The following is a 12,147-nucleotide window of genomic DNA, read 5'->3' as shown; positions in this document are numbered from 1 at the left end:
CGCCAGCCAGCAGGTGAGAAGGGAAGACGCCGTCCGCCGGTCTTTTTCTGTAGCCTTTCTTTTTTCCTTTTAATTCCTAATACGTATATAAATTTCGAGTCTGGTTATTTAAGGGTTGGCCTTATTTAATTGTAACTAAATCATAAATAAATGATCTCCAAATATTTTATGGTTACTAAAAAGAAAAGTCATATTAAAAAAAATTAACTCTATATTTCAACAGATATTTCAAAAAATATTTGATAAATAATATAAATTATAAATATATTTGATATTTCAAAGAATCGAACCTGACTTTATGATAATTTAGTTGATATCTCAAAGAATTTATAATATCATTCTATAATTTTTAAAAAATATATAAATTAATTTAACTTATAAAAACTTTTACTGTAATAATATTGATAATATGATCTTAGGATAAAATCTCAGCTTTATTGCTTATTCTTTGTCAAAAGTAATACAAAAGATTTTTATTTATGATTAAAAGTCTCAAAATCAAATATTATTTATACTTATTAATATTTTCTTAAAAATCTATTTATCACATATTTATTATTATTATTATTCAATTATAATTGACTAGTGATATATATTGGATTATAAGAATGATAGGAACAAAAATGTTTTCATTTATAAAAATTATATTTCATTTTGATAGAAGAATAATTAAATAAAGTATTTAAAATGTATATACATCTGCTAAGAATATGTATACTGTGAATTATAAATATAAATATAAATATTCTTAATTTAACCGTCAATAATATAAGTTTTTTATATGACTCAATGGCACCCAAAAAAAAATCCCAAATAATTAGACGATTATAATTTATTGTTCTTGCTGTTGTTTATACCTAATTTTCTATTTATCTTTTTGTTTAACCAAACAACAAAAAGAGCATGTAATTTATGTGTGTGTGTGTCTATATATATATATATATATATATATATATATATATATATATATATATATATATATATATATATATATATATATATAACAATAATAATAATAATAATAATAATAATAATTTAAAAATTATTTTTTCATTTTTTTTTATTAGGGAGGGGATGGGGTGATAATAAGTCAAATATTAACTTAAAATAATTTCATAAAACTAATTGAGAACAATAAATATTAGTGAATTCTATCGACAATCCCTTTTTATTATTTATCATCTTGTTTTAAAGAACTTTTAATATTTTGATAATATTCTCTATAAATAAATATAAATAAATTTTTTCTCGAAGGATATTAGATAGACAAACAATGTCGTCAGATAGATAGATGGATAAAAAAGAGGAGGAAGAGAGTAGGCATAATTGAAGATAAAAAATAAGAGAGAGAGAGAGTGTGTGAGCATGGGGGAGGTGGAGGTATAGGAGAGTGGAGAAACAACAAGTGGGGAAGGGGAGATAGAACAGGGAGAGGATGTAAATAATAAAATTATCTATTATTTATTTTAAGATATTATTAATAGTAAAATGGTTGATAATGATGAAAAAAATTATTATGCAAAAGGATCAAATATAGTTTTTCAGACATTTTATACAACCAAAATTTATTTATTTATTAATTGGTCTCATATTTAAATCGATAATAATTCATTTTTGTATCTTGATATGAAAATTATTCGTGATCAATTGAGATTTAACTCCAATCAATCGATCACAAGTGTTAGAAATATTCATATGTATAAGGTGAAGAAATATCTTAAAAATACAAGTCTTGTATGACTGATGATGGAAGGAGCTGAGTTACGTATATTAGGTTTAGCCTATAACTTAGAAACCTGACTAGTTTGAGGATAAAAAATAAATTAAATGAGTCAAAAATAAAAAAAATAACTAAGGTAAAAAGAAAAAAAAGATTAAGATGATCAAATAATAATTTGACTAAATGCATCGTGAGATATTTATGTGTCATATAACATTGAAAAAGATATATATCACAAAATGCCACATGAAGGACACTTTTAATATTACAAAATTTGTGTAGATTTTTTCTTCAATTTCAAACATAAAAGGATTTTTAAAATATAATAGGTGAAATCAATTTTTATCACATTGATACCAACATACATAATTTAATATAATACTCATAATAGAAAATTAGTGTTTAAGAGGAACAGTGCAAGTGAGCTGATGCTATTCATCAAGATTGAAAATATTCTACTTAATCGGGATTGAAATTTCATGAACGCCATCTGATGGGTTATGCTGCTCAACTCGTGTTCCATGAAAACAGGTGCAACTGCCGATTGTGGGCGTTGACATTAATGTCTCGTCAACTCAGCCGATATGCAAACTGAAGTCAACGGGTTATAAAATCCAGAATAGTTCTGACCCAATTGGATTTAGTTTGAATTCTGGAACCAATATCATCTCATCGAGTAACGAATTCCTTTTTATTCGTGTGTTTGGATGCAAATTCAGATGAAGCTCCGAAGCAAATCGTGTCATAAAATCCCTCACCTTTAGCCGATGCACGGGTGTCACCTTTTGGTAGTTGACTTTTTGGTAGTTGGTTTGTGGTCTCAAGTTAATGAACACAGTGGATTCCCCTCGTTGGTGGACCCCAGAGATCGGTCAACGCGAGAAAAATGCCACACTCCACATAAAAGAACTGCGAATGACTATGAACAAAATGAATCAGCAGAAAAAGGTTGGAGCTTAGAGAGCATATATTCTAGATCGGAAGCTTGGACTATGAACTTTGACCGGAATCACAGCTAATATCAGCATTTGCAAGGTTGACTTGGAATCTTATGATCAGTCCACAAACTCAGTAGATTCCTCTCATGGCTGCTGTGCCTTCTTCTTGTCGGAAAAAGAAGCACTCATGAAGAGAGGTCCATTAAGCGCAAGGAAAACTGCTCCTTTGTCTGAGTTCAGAATTAGAAGAGTTCAAAACTTGGACCTGCAGTCGAGGACAGTGTCATTTAGAGTCAACCAACTTCCTACAAGTCAGCCAAGAACAATGACATGGTGGCCCGAGAAATGCATCTCAAATACGAATGACCTGCAGCAGTTTCTGATGCATCTATCCTTCTGTGAGCATTAATGCACCGTGTACTGATATGAAAAGAGGAAGCTTGGTACGTAGTCGCTGAACTTTTGGTGAGTCTGGAGACGGCGATCGATGCCATAAGATGAGATGAATCGGGCTGCGAAAGAATGAGAAGACTGTCGGCGCCATGAGATGAGATGAATCGGTCTGTCTCTGTCCCCGAGTCACCTTCGCGTGCCTTAGTGGTAGTCAACCAACGGCACTGTTGAGACCGCGGGTTTCCAAAACCAAAACCCACACATCATCATCGATTCCAAGCTTTATAATCCGAAAGATGAAATCTTTGATCTTAATTCCATTCCTTTCCTCTCCTGTTTCGATCCTTTCACTCTTTTCTGCTCTTCCCCTGCTCCAAGTATTGTGTTCTTTTTCGACTCCATGAGCTTCAAGAACTTTAACGTATCCTTTTTCGTATTTCTTTTTGTGATGGATTTTGGTTCATCCTGCAACCATGTTGTTCCTCGGCCGTAAAGAAGGCGCCTTTCGATTGGGGCGCGGGGGGATGGACTCGAAGCAGCAGCAGCAGCGGCGGCAGAAGCAGGAGGAGGAGGGACGACAGCGACGGCTGGAGCGACGCAACGCCGCCAAGAACTTCGACTACGGGATGGCTGCCGGTGGCGTCTCATGGTCCTCCTCCTCCTCCTCTTCCTGTTCTTCTTGTCATGCCTTGTCGGACGAGTCGGCCGCTCTTCGGCCCACCCGTTCACTCGACCTTCCTTACTCCAACCAGACGAGCTTCCGGATTGCGGGTAGCATCGATGGCGAGGTGGACAGTCTCTGCCGCACCCTAGGCCTGTCCGGCCCTGAAGATTTCGCCATTCCTCTCCTCGCCTGGGAGGCTCGCAAGGTGCGATCATCCTCCGACCTCCTCCACAAGAGATCCCCGATTTTCCATACGGATAGCCCAACCCGTCAAAATCCCACCCTTGCATCTCAATCTCGCATCTTGGTGCCGGATTCATCTCCTACTGTTCGCTCTTCCCCGTCCATCGAAGAAGCCACAAGACGTCAGGATGTGGAGGAGGCCACACCTGTGAAAAATTCCTGTGATAGTTCCATGGATGAAATTGCAGTTGCGGATGATGAAGCTGTAAAGAATTCCTGTCCATCTCCTATATCTGGGGGAGGAGATGAAGGAATTCAAGTTGTTCGACCACCTGTTTTTACGCCAACAGCAATTCTTTTATCGTCGCAGATAAATTCGATGCTGCCCACTCCCCCACTGGCGCTGCCGCCGCCTCCATCCATGTCACTGCCAGCCATTGACAGGATGGGCTCAGCTTGGGATATAGTTAGGTCTTTCGCTCCGGATGAGGAGGCTGGCGAATTTGGTGCAAGTCCAAGGAAGTCCTCAAGCTTAACCGTCGATGTGGATGAAGAGGACGAAAGAGATCTGATAGGACAAGCAGTCGGAGAGGAAGAGTTTGAGGAGCTGAGGTTAGGGGAGACCTTGGATGGCTTCACTGGGATGTCATCGTACTCGCCGATGAATGATGATGATACACATAGTATGACTACAAAAACGATGTTCAAAATCTCACCAAATGGAAAATTCAAGAGAAAAATCAAGTCATGGATGCGAGGTGTTCTTCTAGGGAGTGGTTCCTATGGGAAGGTATATGAAGGAATCAGCGAGTAAGTAGTAACGGAAAATTGCAAACCTTAGAATTTACTGGACTTATGCTTTTACCTTAGATTCTTAATGCTGCATACTAACTGTGTTACCATTGCCTTTATTGGTCATCACTATGTTCTTTGATATTTCACATTATCCATTCTTTGGCACATTATGATTGTCATACTAATCATCCCTATGAAACCATGATTTAATCTCAAATTCAAACTAGTCTCAACTCAGACTTGGCTAGGACCTCACTTAAAATTACCATAAACTGTCTGACACTAACTTGCTCCCACTATATTTTGATTTCTTATTTGCAAATCTAGAATTAGCAATGACGGCGTCAAAAGTTAAAAATGAAGCCCAAAATTATCGACTTGAGCAATCTAAATGACCGTCAAATCTGCCTCCATGTGATGATAGTTACCACCCTATCACATTGACTTTCAACAAGATGGGATCCAAGAATTGGTAAAACAAATTTTTGATGATGGTCTGTACTGTCCTTATAATTCAGTCAACTGAACCTCTAAACCTTGGGTAGTGACATGCACAATTGTTGCTTGCTTTGAACTATGTTTTTTTTTCTTTTTGCTTGCAAATGATGAGAAATATCTAGTCAATTTTACTTCCCTTGATAAGTTCTTCCTGCTTAATTTGTTTTTGAGTTTGGTAGAATGTAATTCTTATAATGATTTTATGCCTTTCTCACTATCTGGTCTAATGAGATACATGATCCATTAACTTTGTTAAATCACTAATCCAAAATGTTTAAGCTTAAACTAATAGTAGTACAACCATTTTTATAAGTCAATTCAAATCTATGCCCACTTCTAATTTGAGATTTAATCGGGATGTTACAATCTTTCCAACTTTAAGGTCTTGAGGTCCTTGTGAAGGATCAGCATAAATCCACAAAATGAGACTCCACAAAATGAGACTCTACCATGGTGTATGTGAATGGTGGCTCCATGTCATGATGTGTCATTTAGTCCTATTGACAGATAATCCTTTATACTTAAGCCTCTCATGATGCATGGATCGACTATGATACCCAAGGTTTGCTATACCGAAGTGTACCGCCCGGGTCGACTATGATACCCAAGGTTTGCCATACCGAAGTGTACCGCCCGTACCGGGCGGTATGTACCGGTTCGACAGGTTACCGGTACGTGGACCGTCCGGTATCGCTATAGTGCTACAGTACTATACTGTAGCACTGCTACAATATGAAAAGTATAAAATTATTCGGTACACCAGGGTGTACCGTTCGGTATGCCCTGATATACCACCCGGTACACCGGTACCATACCGTACCGAGCCCGAGTCAAAACGTCGGTACGGTACGGTACGACAAACCTTGATGATACCAATTCTCCATATCTTTCATCTCCTTTTAGACTAAGTGGGGTTAAACTGTTATATTATTTGCTGATCATATATATGTTGCATCTCTACAGTGATGGTGTATTTTTTGCTATCAAAGAAGTTTCGTTGCTCGACCAAGGAATTAATGCACCACTTCAACTTGAACAGGTAGAATAATGTCAATATCTATGTGATTGTCTACCTATTATTGCCTTAGCTTTTGCTGTACTTGATACTATTTGCAACCTTTTTTATTTTTACTTCAGTTTTAGATGTTTGGTGGATCTCTTTTCACTTCCTAAAATGCTAATTGAATGTTCATCTAGTTTATCGATTATGTTGCTGAGGAACTTCTTCTACTTATTTCTTTCAGGAGGTTGCACTTTTAAGCCAATTTGAACATGAAAACATAGTCCAGTATTATGGAACGGACAAGGTAATTTGTTTTCTGATCTGATTATAGATTCAAGTGTTTTGACCTTGGATAAGAGTTGTGTAATGCAATCTGGAAATGGAACAGTTTACATGCAACACCTGTCAGTTTTTTTCCAAATTTTATATGGTTTTATTTTTTGATATAATATGTATGGCACACCTGGAAATTAATTCCTTTTGCAGCTCATACAAAGTGCAGTAATGAATACCAAGATAAATTACATTTTCTGAACCTTTTGTTTTCAATTCTTCTTCTGTTATTGGAATCATGATTTTGATTCTATTAGAAGATGAGTGAGCACCACTTTTTTTCCTTATTTCATTGAGAAATTCATGTGTCCCTACATCTGTAACTTAATTTATGGATTGTATTGCAGGAGGAGTCAAAACTGTTCATCTTCCTTGAACTTGTCACACAAGGTTCCCTTGCATCTCTATATCAGAAGTATCATCTACGAGATACCCAAGTTTCTGCATACACATGGCAGATTCTGCACGGTTTAAATTATCTTCATGAGCGAAATGTAGTGCACAGGTGATGCAATTGTTTTTACTTGTGGAATTCTCCTTGAAGCTTCTGTGTTCTACTGTTTGTCTTCATGCATACTTCCATTATTAGATTATATGTAAACATGATAATCGTTTTGGCTGTAGATCTGAAGGAATTTTTAATTATGAGAATCAGGTTGGTTAAGTGTAGTGGTTCAGTCAACAAAAAATAAAAGAGCCTGTGATTTTTGTTGCATTTTAATGTCATCATCTTCATAAGAGACAGAACATGATTTTGTTTCCAGAATCCTGAACCAGTACAAGCAGTGAAACACACATTTGCTAGCCCAATACTCTGCTCATAGTTATTTGACGTGGGTCATCAATTATTTCTTCATGCTTATGGATTGTTGCTTGGCTCTACTATGCTTAGCTTTGTAGCATGCACATCTTATGACTGACACGCCAATGAAAAAAGGAAAAAAATCAATTGATGTCATTTGGCACAACAATTCTAGACATCATAGCTGGTCTGGAAAAATATTTGAGATTGTTAACTTTTCATGTTACTCTGAGCCAAACTCTAGAAAGTGAAGAATAATATGAGTTGCACGATACAGCCACGTAGTGCAAGAACACCAGTTAAAAATTGAAATTAGACGATCTAAAACATCTGCAATTGAGAAATTGAGAGCCTAGTTAAAGCTGTAGCTACTTCTGTCATCAGCTAATTTGATATGACAAACTTAAGCCATATGCACTTCACAGTTCATATCGTAAAAAGTTAATATACTGACTTGGTGTTGTGTGTATATGTTTTTTTTTTTTAGTTTATCAGTGTTGCATATTTGGTGAACCATGAAGCTCTTGAGAATGGTTGTATGCCTTAAAAAGAAACTATATGCACTGGATGTACATACTGTTTGGATCTTGGTGCTCATTACATGTGTAAAAGGTCATTCTGTACTAGTTTCTTGCCAGAGTTCCTAACATAGATAAATATTGGAGGTGAAGACTAAATGGCATATTTTATCCTTAAAGAGTCTCAATCATGTGATAATATTAATTTTATAGAATGTCTTCATCAGTTTCATTCCTATTTTGTATAATGCAGTTCCTAAGATTATCCTTTCCTTTTGTCAGAGATATAAAATGTGCTAACATATTGGTTCATGCAAATGGTTCTGTAAAACTTGCTGATTTTGGATTGGCAAAGGAGGTTGGTTTTTTATGCTTTTTCTTTTACATGCGGCAGTTTGAAGGTCTGAAAGCTTTATGGTGAACACATATTCATTGCTGCTGTTTACAATTTCAGATAACTAAGTTCGACATGCTCAAATCGTGCAAAGGTAGTGTTTACTGGATGGCTCCTGAGGTAAAGCCCATCTTTTCTTTTATAATGCTGCAAATACTATACTGTAAGTGATTTGATGAAATTGGTCTATTTTCCAAATTGTAACAGTACATGGTCATAACCTTGTATCACATTTGTCATCCCACCCAATCTATATATCAAGTTAAATTAGTACAGAGAGTGCTGTTTATACGAAATTGGAGTTTGCAAGTAGGAATTTCCATATCACCTCATGGACATGCCAACCACCAACATACATGGACGGGTGTTGTTGCTGCATAAACTAGTCAACAGCAGAAACCAGAGATAAAAAGAAAAGTGAAATTGTGAGAAGATGAGGAATAGAAGAACAGGCACCACTTACCATACTAATTATGATATATGAGTTTGACAACCAGCCAGTGTCACCAGATAAAATAATAAGAAATTTAGTTACCAATGGGTACGACCTATATGATCTGGTAATGGTTTTTGGTCAGACCAGTCTATATTAAGTTAATTCCTTGCATATGATATTTTTGAGAATACAAACCTCCAACAGAAGGAAAGATGACACCTAATTTTGGTTTATTAGAAACTGTTTCTATGTTGATCAACACCTATAAGAATTAAGGGAAAGAAAATATACATGGTTTGGCATGGTGCATGTAAGCACAGAGCGGTACACCAAATACATGAAAAATAACAACAGACACATGTTGCAAAGTCATGAATGAGATCAAAACAACATCTATATTGACGACTATGGATTCATCTTCATTTAACATCTCTACTTACCTATGGCTGGTTCTTTGTGGTACACGATGTGATATTCTGGTGTGCTAGGTGGTAAATGACCTTAAGATCACCTGGTTGTAGTTGTCCTCTTAGGAAACCTTTTCTTTATTAGTATTCTAAAAATACAAAATCTGTTGCCATTCTTTTTCGTCTGTGCAGAGAATGCCATTTTGTTATGTTTTTTCAAGTTTTGTCTTCAAATGATGATGGATATGCACAAGCGTTCAACTTTTTTTTAATCTTAAATATTGTTGGATATTTATAAGAGTTTCAGCTCATTGAGATGCAATCATTTTCAGGTTGTTAACCCTAAAAAGACATACGGACCTGCTTGTGATATATGGAGCCTTGGGTGCACTGTTCTAGAGATGCTGACACGACAGATTCCTTATCCTAGTCTTGAGTGGGTGAGTGATTCATGGATCACAAGAAGTTGATTTTTGGTTTATGTTTCTCATATGATTCAGGTTGAATCTTTGTCTTGATTCCTTAACAGAACAACAGATGTGTTCAACACTTCAACTATCTGTAATTCTGAAGAAAATTAGATATAGCTTGAAGATTTTAAATAAATAATTAGTATTAGGTGCTAAGTTGAAGATAACTCAGAAACAACTTTAAGATCAACAGAGGTGGGAAGATGAAGTAAGAGAAGATTTACAAGATAAATATAGGTTGCATTTGTCTGAAGTTGAACTCCCCAAACACCTTATTGATGAGCGTCTTATGCGTGGGCTCACTCTTTGTTACAGTAATGCTTTGGGTCCCAGAAGTTTCCCAATGGAGAGAAGATAAAGCTTAATTTTCCCACCCTCATCTAACAGGTGTTTTTATGTGATTGCCTTGATCTCAGCAAGAGACTTTCTTGGGGACCCTTTGCGGCACTCCTTTTGTTAACACCGGAAGGAATTCCAATGAATATGCAGTGTAGCAAAGCCTTAAGTTTTAGTTGTAATTTGTATAAGAGTAGTTGTTCAAAAGCAATTTAGTCACATGATACAGGCAAATGCAAGGAAAATTATAGTGCAAGATGGACCCATTTGAAATGATTTGCTGATATGAAACTTTAGTTTAGAGATAAGAACATGCCAGATCAATTCCCTGATTTTTTTTTAAATTTAGTAATGGCTTTGTGATGCACATATGTTTGTTTCTGTATGTCCTCCTAGCTCCATGTATGGGGTGAAACTTCCTAAATCAGTTTAGCCTTATACTGTGTCATCAAGCTAGTCTTCTGAAATATAACAAAATTGAGATCATTTTCTGCATATTGAGCATATAAAAACTAGTCTATCTCATCCATCTGTACATACATCGGCCAGTGCAAACAGCAAACCGCCTCTTAGAGCAGTCAAGTCTGGTAGTAGTATTTTCAGATTAGTGATATGAGACGGAGAGAAATACCAAACAATGAGAAGGGATGTGATGGATCCTAGTTTGACTGATGATGTTGCACTTAGCCAGGTTTAATAATGTAAAAAGTTCCATGTAGTAGTATTTTCAGATAAACCTGTTTTCTCTAAAGATGTTAAATAACAAGATAAATTTCGTCCGAAAACTATTCCATGTTTGCGTGTTCATTATATACTTATCTGTCATGTATTATTAGAAAGCTTTCTTTATAGAGTTTTGCATGGTTAAGTGATAGAATATATAACAAAAAAAAATGCATAAATGTAGGCCTCCTTTTCCCCGCGAGCTGATTGTAGTGATAGCTTGCCTGCTTGATGATAACCGACTTTTAAATAGAGTGGTAATTCCATTTGTGGTTTTTGACTTCCAAAACTTGCTGGTTCCACTATATTCATGTCTTTAAAGATTAGCCCTACCGAAACGTTCTTTTCTCAACTCTCAGTGTACTTTTTAAAGTTAGTCTATTCCTGATTTGCAGACACAAGCTTTGTTTAAGATCGGCCACGGTGAACAGCCTCCTATACCAAACTACTTATCGAGAGATGCTCGCGATTTCATCAGCAAGTGTGTAAAAGTTAATCCAGATGATCGGCCATCTGCTTCACAATTACTAGAGCACCCATTTGTGAAGAGGTCACTGCCAATTTCTACCGATCCGAAGTCCTCTTCGCATCTTCACAAAGAAATTTAAGAAGAGTAAAGAATTTTAATCATGCACCCCCATTTTCAGGGTGCTTGTTGTATGTATATTGGTTCCTTTACCCTCATTTTGAGCATGATTCTGAGCTTCACATAGTAATGATGTAGTTCAAAAGTTTCTTCATTGCATTCTTGCAAAGCTACAGGTGTACATGTCATACAATTGCATACAATAACAAATAAATGAAGCTTGTCTATATCTCTGTTTCTTTGTGGATGATTCTTTGAATGATGATGGCACAAACACAAGTCTCTTCCCTGTTCTTTTACATACTCGTCTGTGTTCCTTGCTTCCTGAAGCACATTCTCCTGTGTTCTCGAATCAAAAGATCCTTTACTCATTTTCTTTATGATACCATATATTATATTGACGATGGAGAAGAAAAACATGCTCCATCTGACTCGTGCAATGTGGGAAACATTTGAATACAACAGTACCGTATGAAAACTAGAAAGAAAAGGAGACCTTCTTTGGGGGGAGAACAAAAAGAAAAAGTTCCTGCATCTCTTGAATCATGTGAAGTCATGAATACGCAGTCTCGCCATTTGACGGGGTCAAGTCGTCCCTGTATCCTCTTCACACGTTTTGACGAGTCTTCTTCCATGAGTCTTTTCATAGCTTTTACCTGCTGTGGTCTACAGTGGTGTTGATCATGAACAGACCAGTGTTGTAAGACTGGTAAAGCTCCATTAATGGTGTCACCTTTAACTGGAGAGTGTATTCTCCTTGGTGTTTGATTCCGAAGAGACGAGATCTATCTTCCTGGTGTGGTCAAGAACTCTATATGATGTATGATCTGAAGGATTTTAGACATGACTGAGTCTTCTTAAAACAAAAGATTCTCTCAAAGTAACATCGTTTTCCTGATTTCAAAGTGTAATACTTGTTGGCATCAACTAAAATGAAATACTGGGGGA

At 36.2% G+C, this 12,147-nt stretch overlaps 1 protein-coding gene across 1 annotated transcript; it reads left to right on the top strand.

The window, feature by feature from the left end:
• The first annotated feature begins 3,355 nt into the window (after positions 1–3,355).
• On the top strand, positions 3,356–11,426 carry LOC135643658 (mitogen-activated protein kinase kinase kinase 1-like). Its single transcript, XM_065160912.1, has 8 exons — positions 3,356–4,708; positions 6,155–6,230; positions 6,436–6,498; positions 6,875–7,032; positions 8,130–8,205; positions 8,302–8,361; positions 9,417–9,524; positions 11,009–11,426. Exons 1-8 carry the CDS (start codon positions 3,525–3,527, stop codon positions 11,219–11,221), a joined length of 1,938 nt encoding a protein of 645 aa, XP_065016984.1. The 5' UTR covers positions 3,356–3,524; the 3' UTR covers positions 11,222–11,426.
• The last annotated feature ends 721 nt before the right edge of the window (positions 11,427–12,147 follow it).

The sequence above is a fragment of the Musa acuminata genome, chromosome BXJ3-7 (assembly GCF_036884655.1).
Source record: "Musa acuminata AAA Group cultivar baxijiao chromosome BXJ3-7, Cavendish_Baxijiao_AAA, whole genome shotgun sequence".
Taxonomy (NCBI): domain Eukaryota; kingdom Viridiplantae; phylum Streptophyta; class Magnoliopsida; order Zingiberales; family Musaceae; genus Musa; species Musa acuminata.
This window is presented reverse-complemented; position numbering and strand designations above follow the sequence as displayed.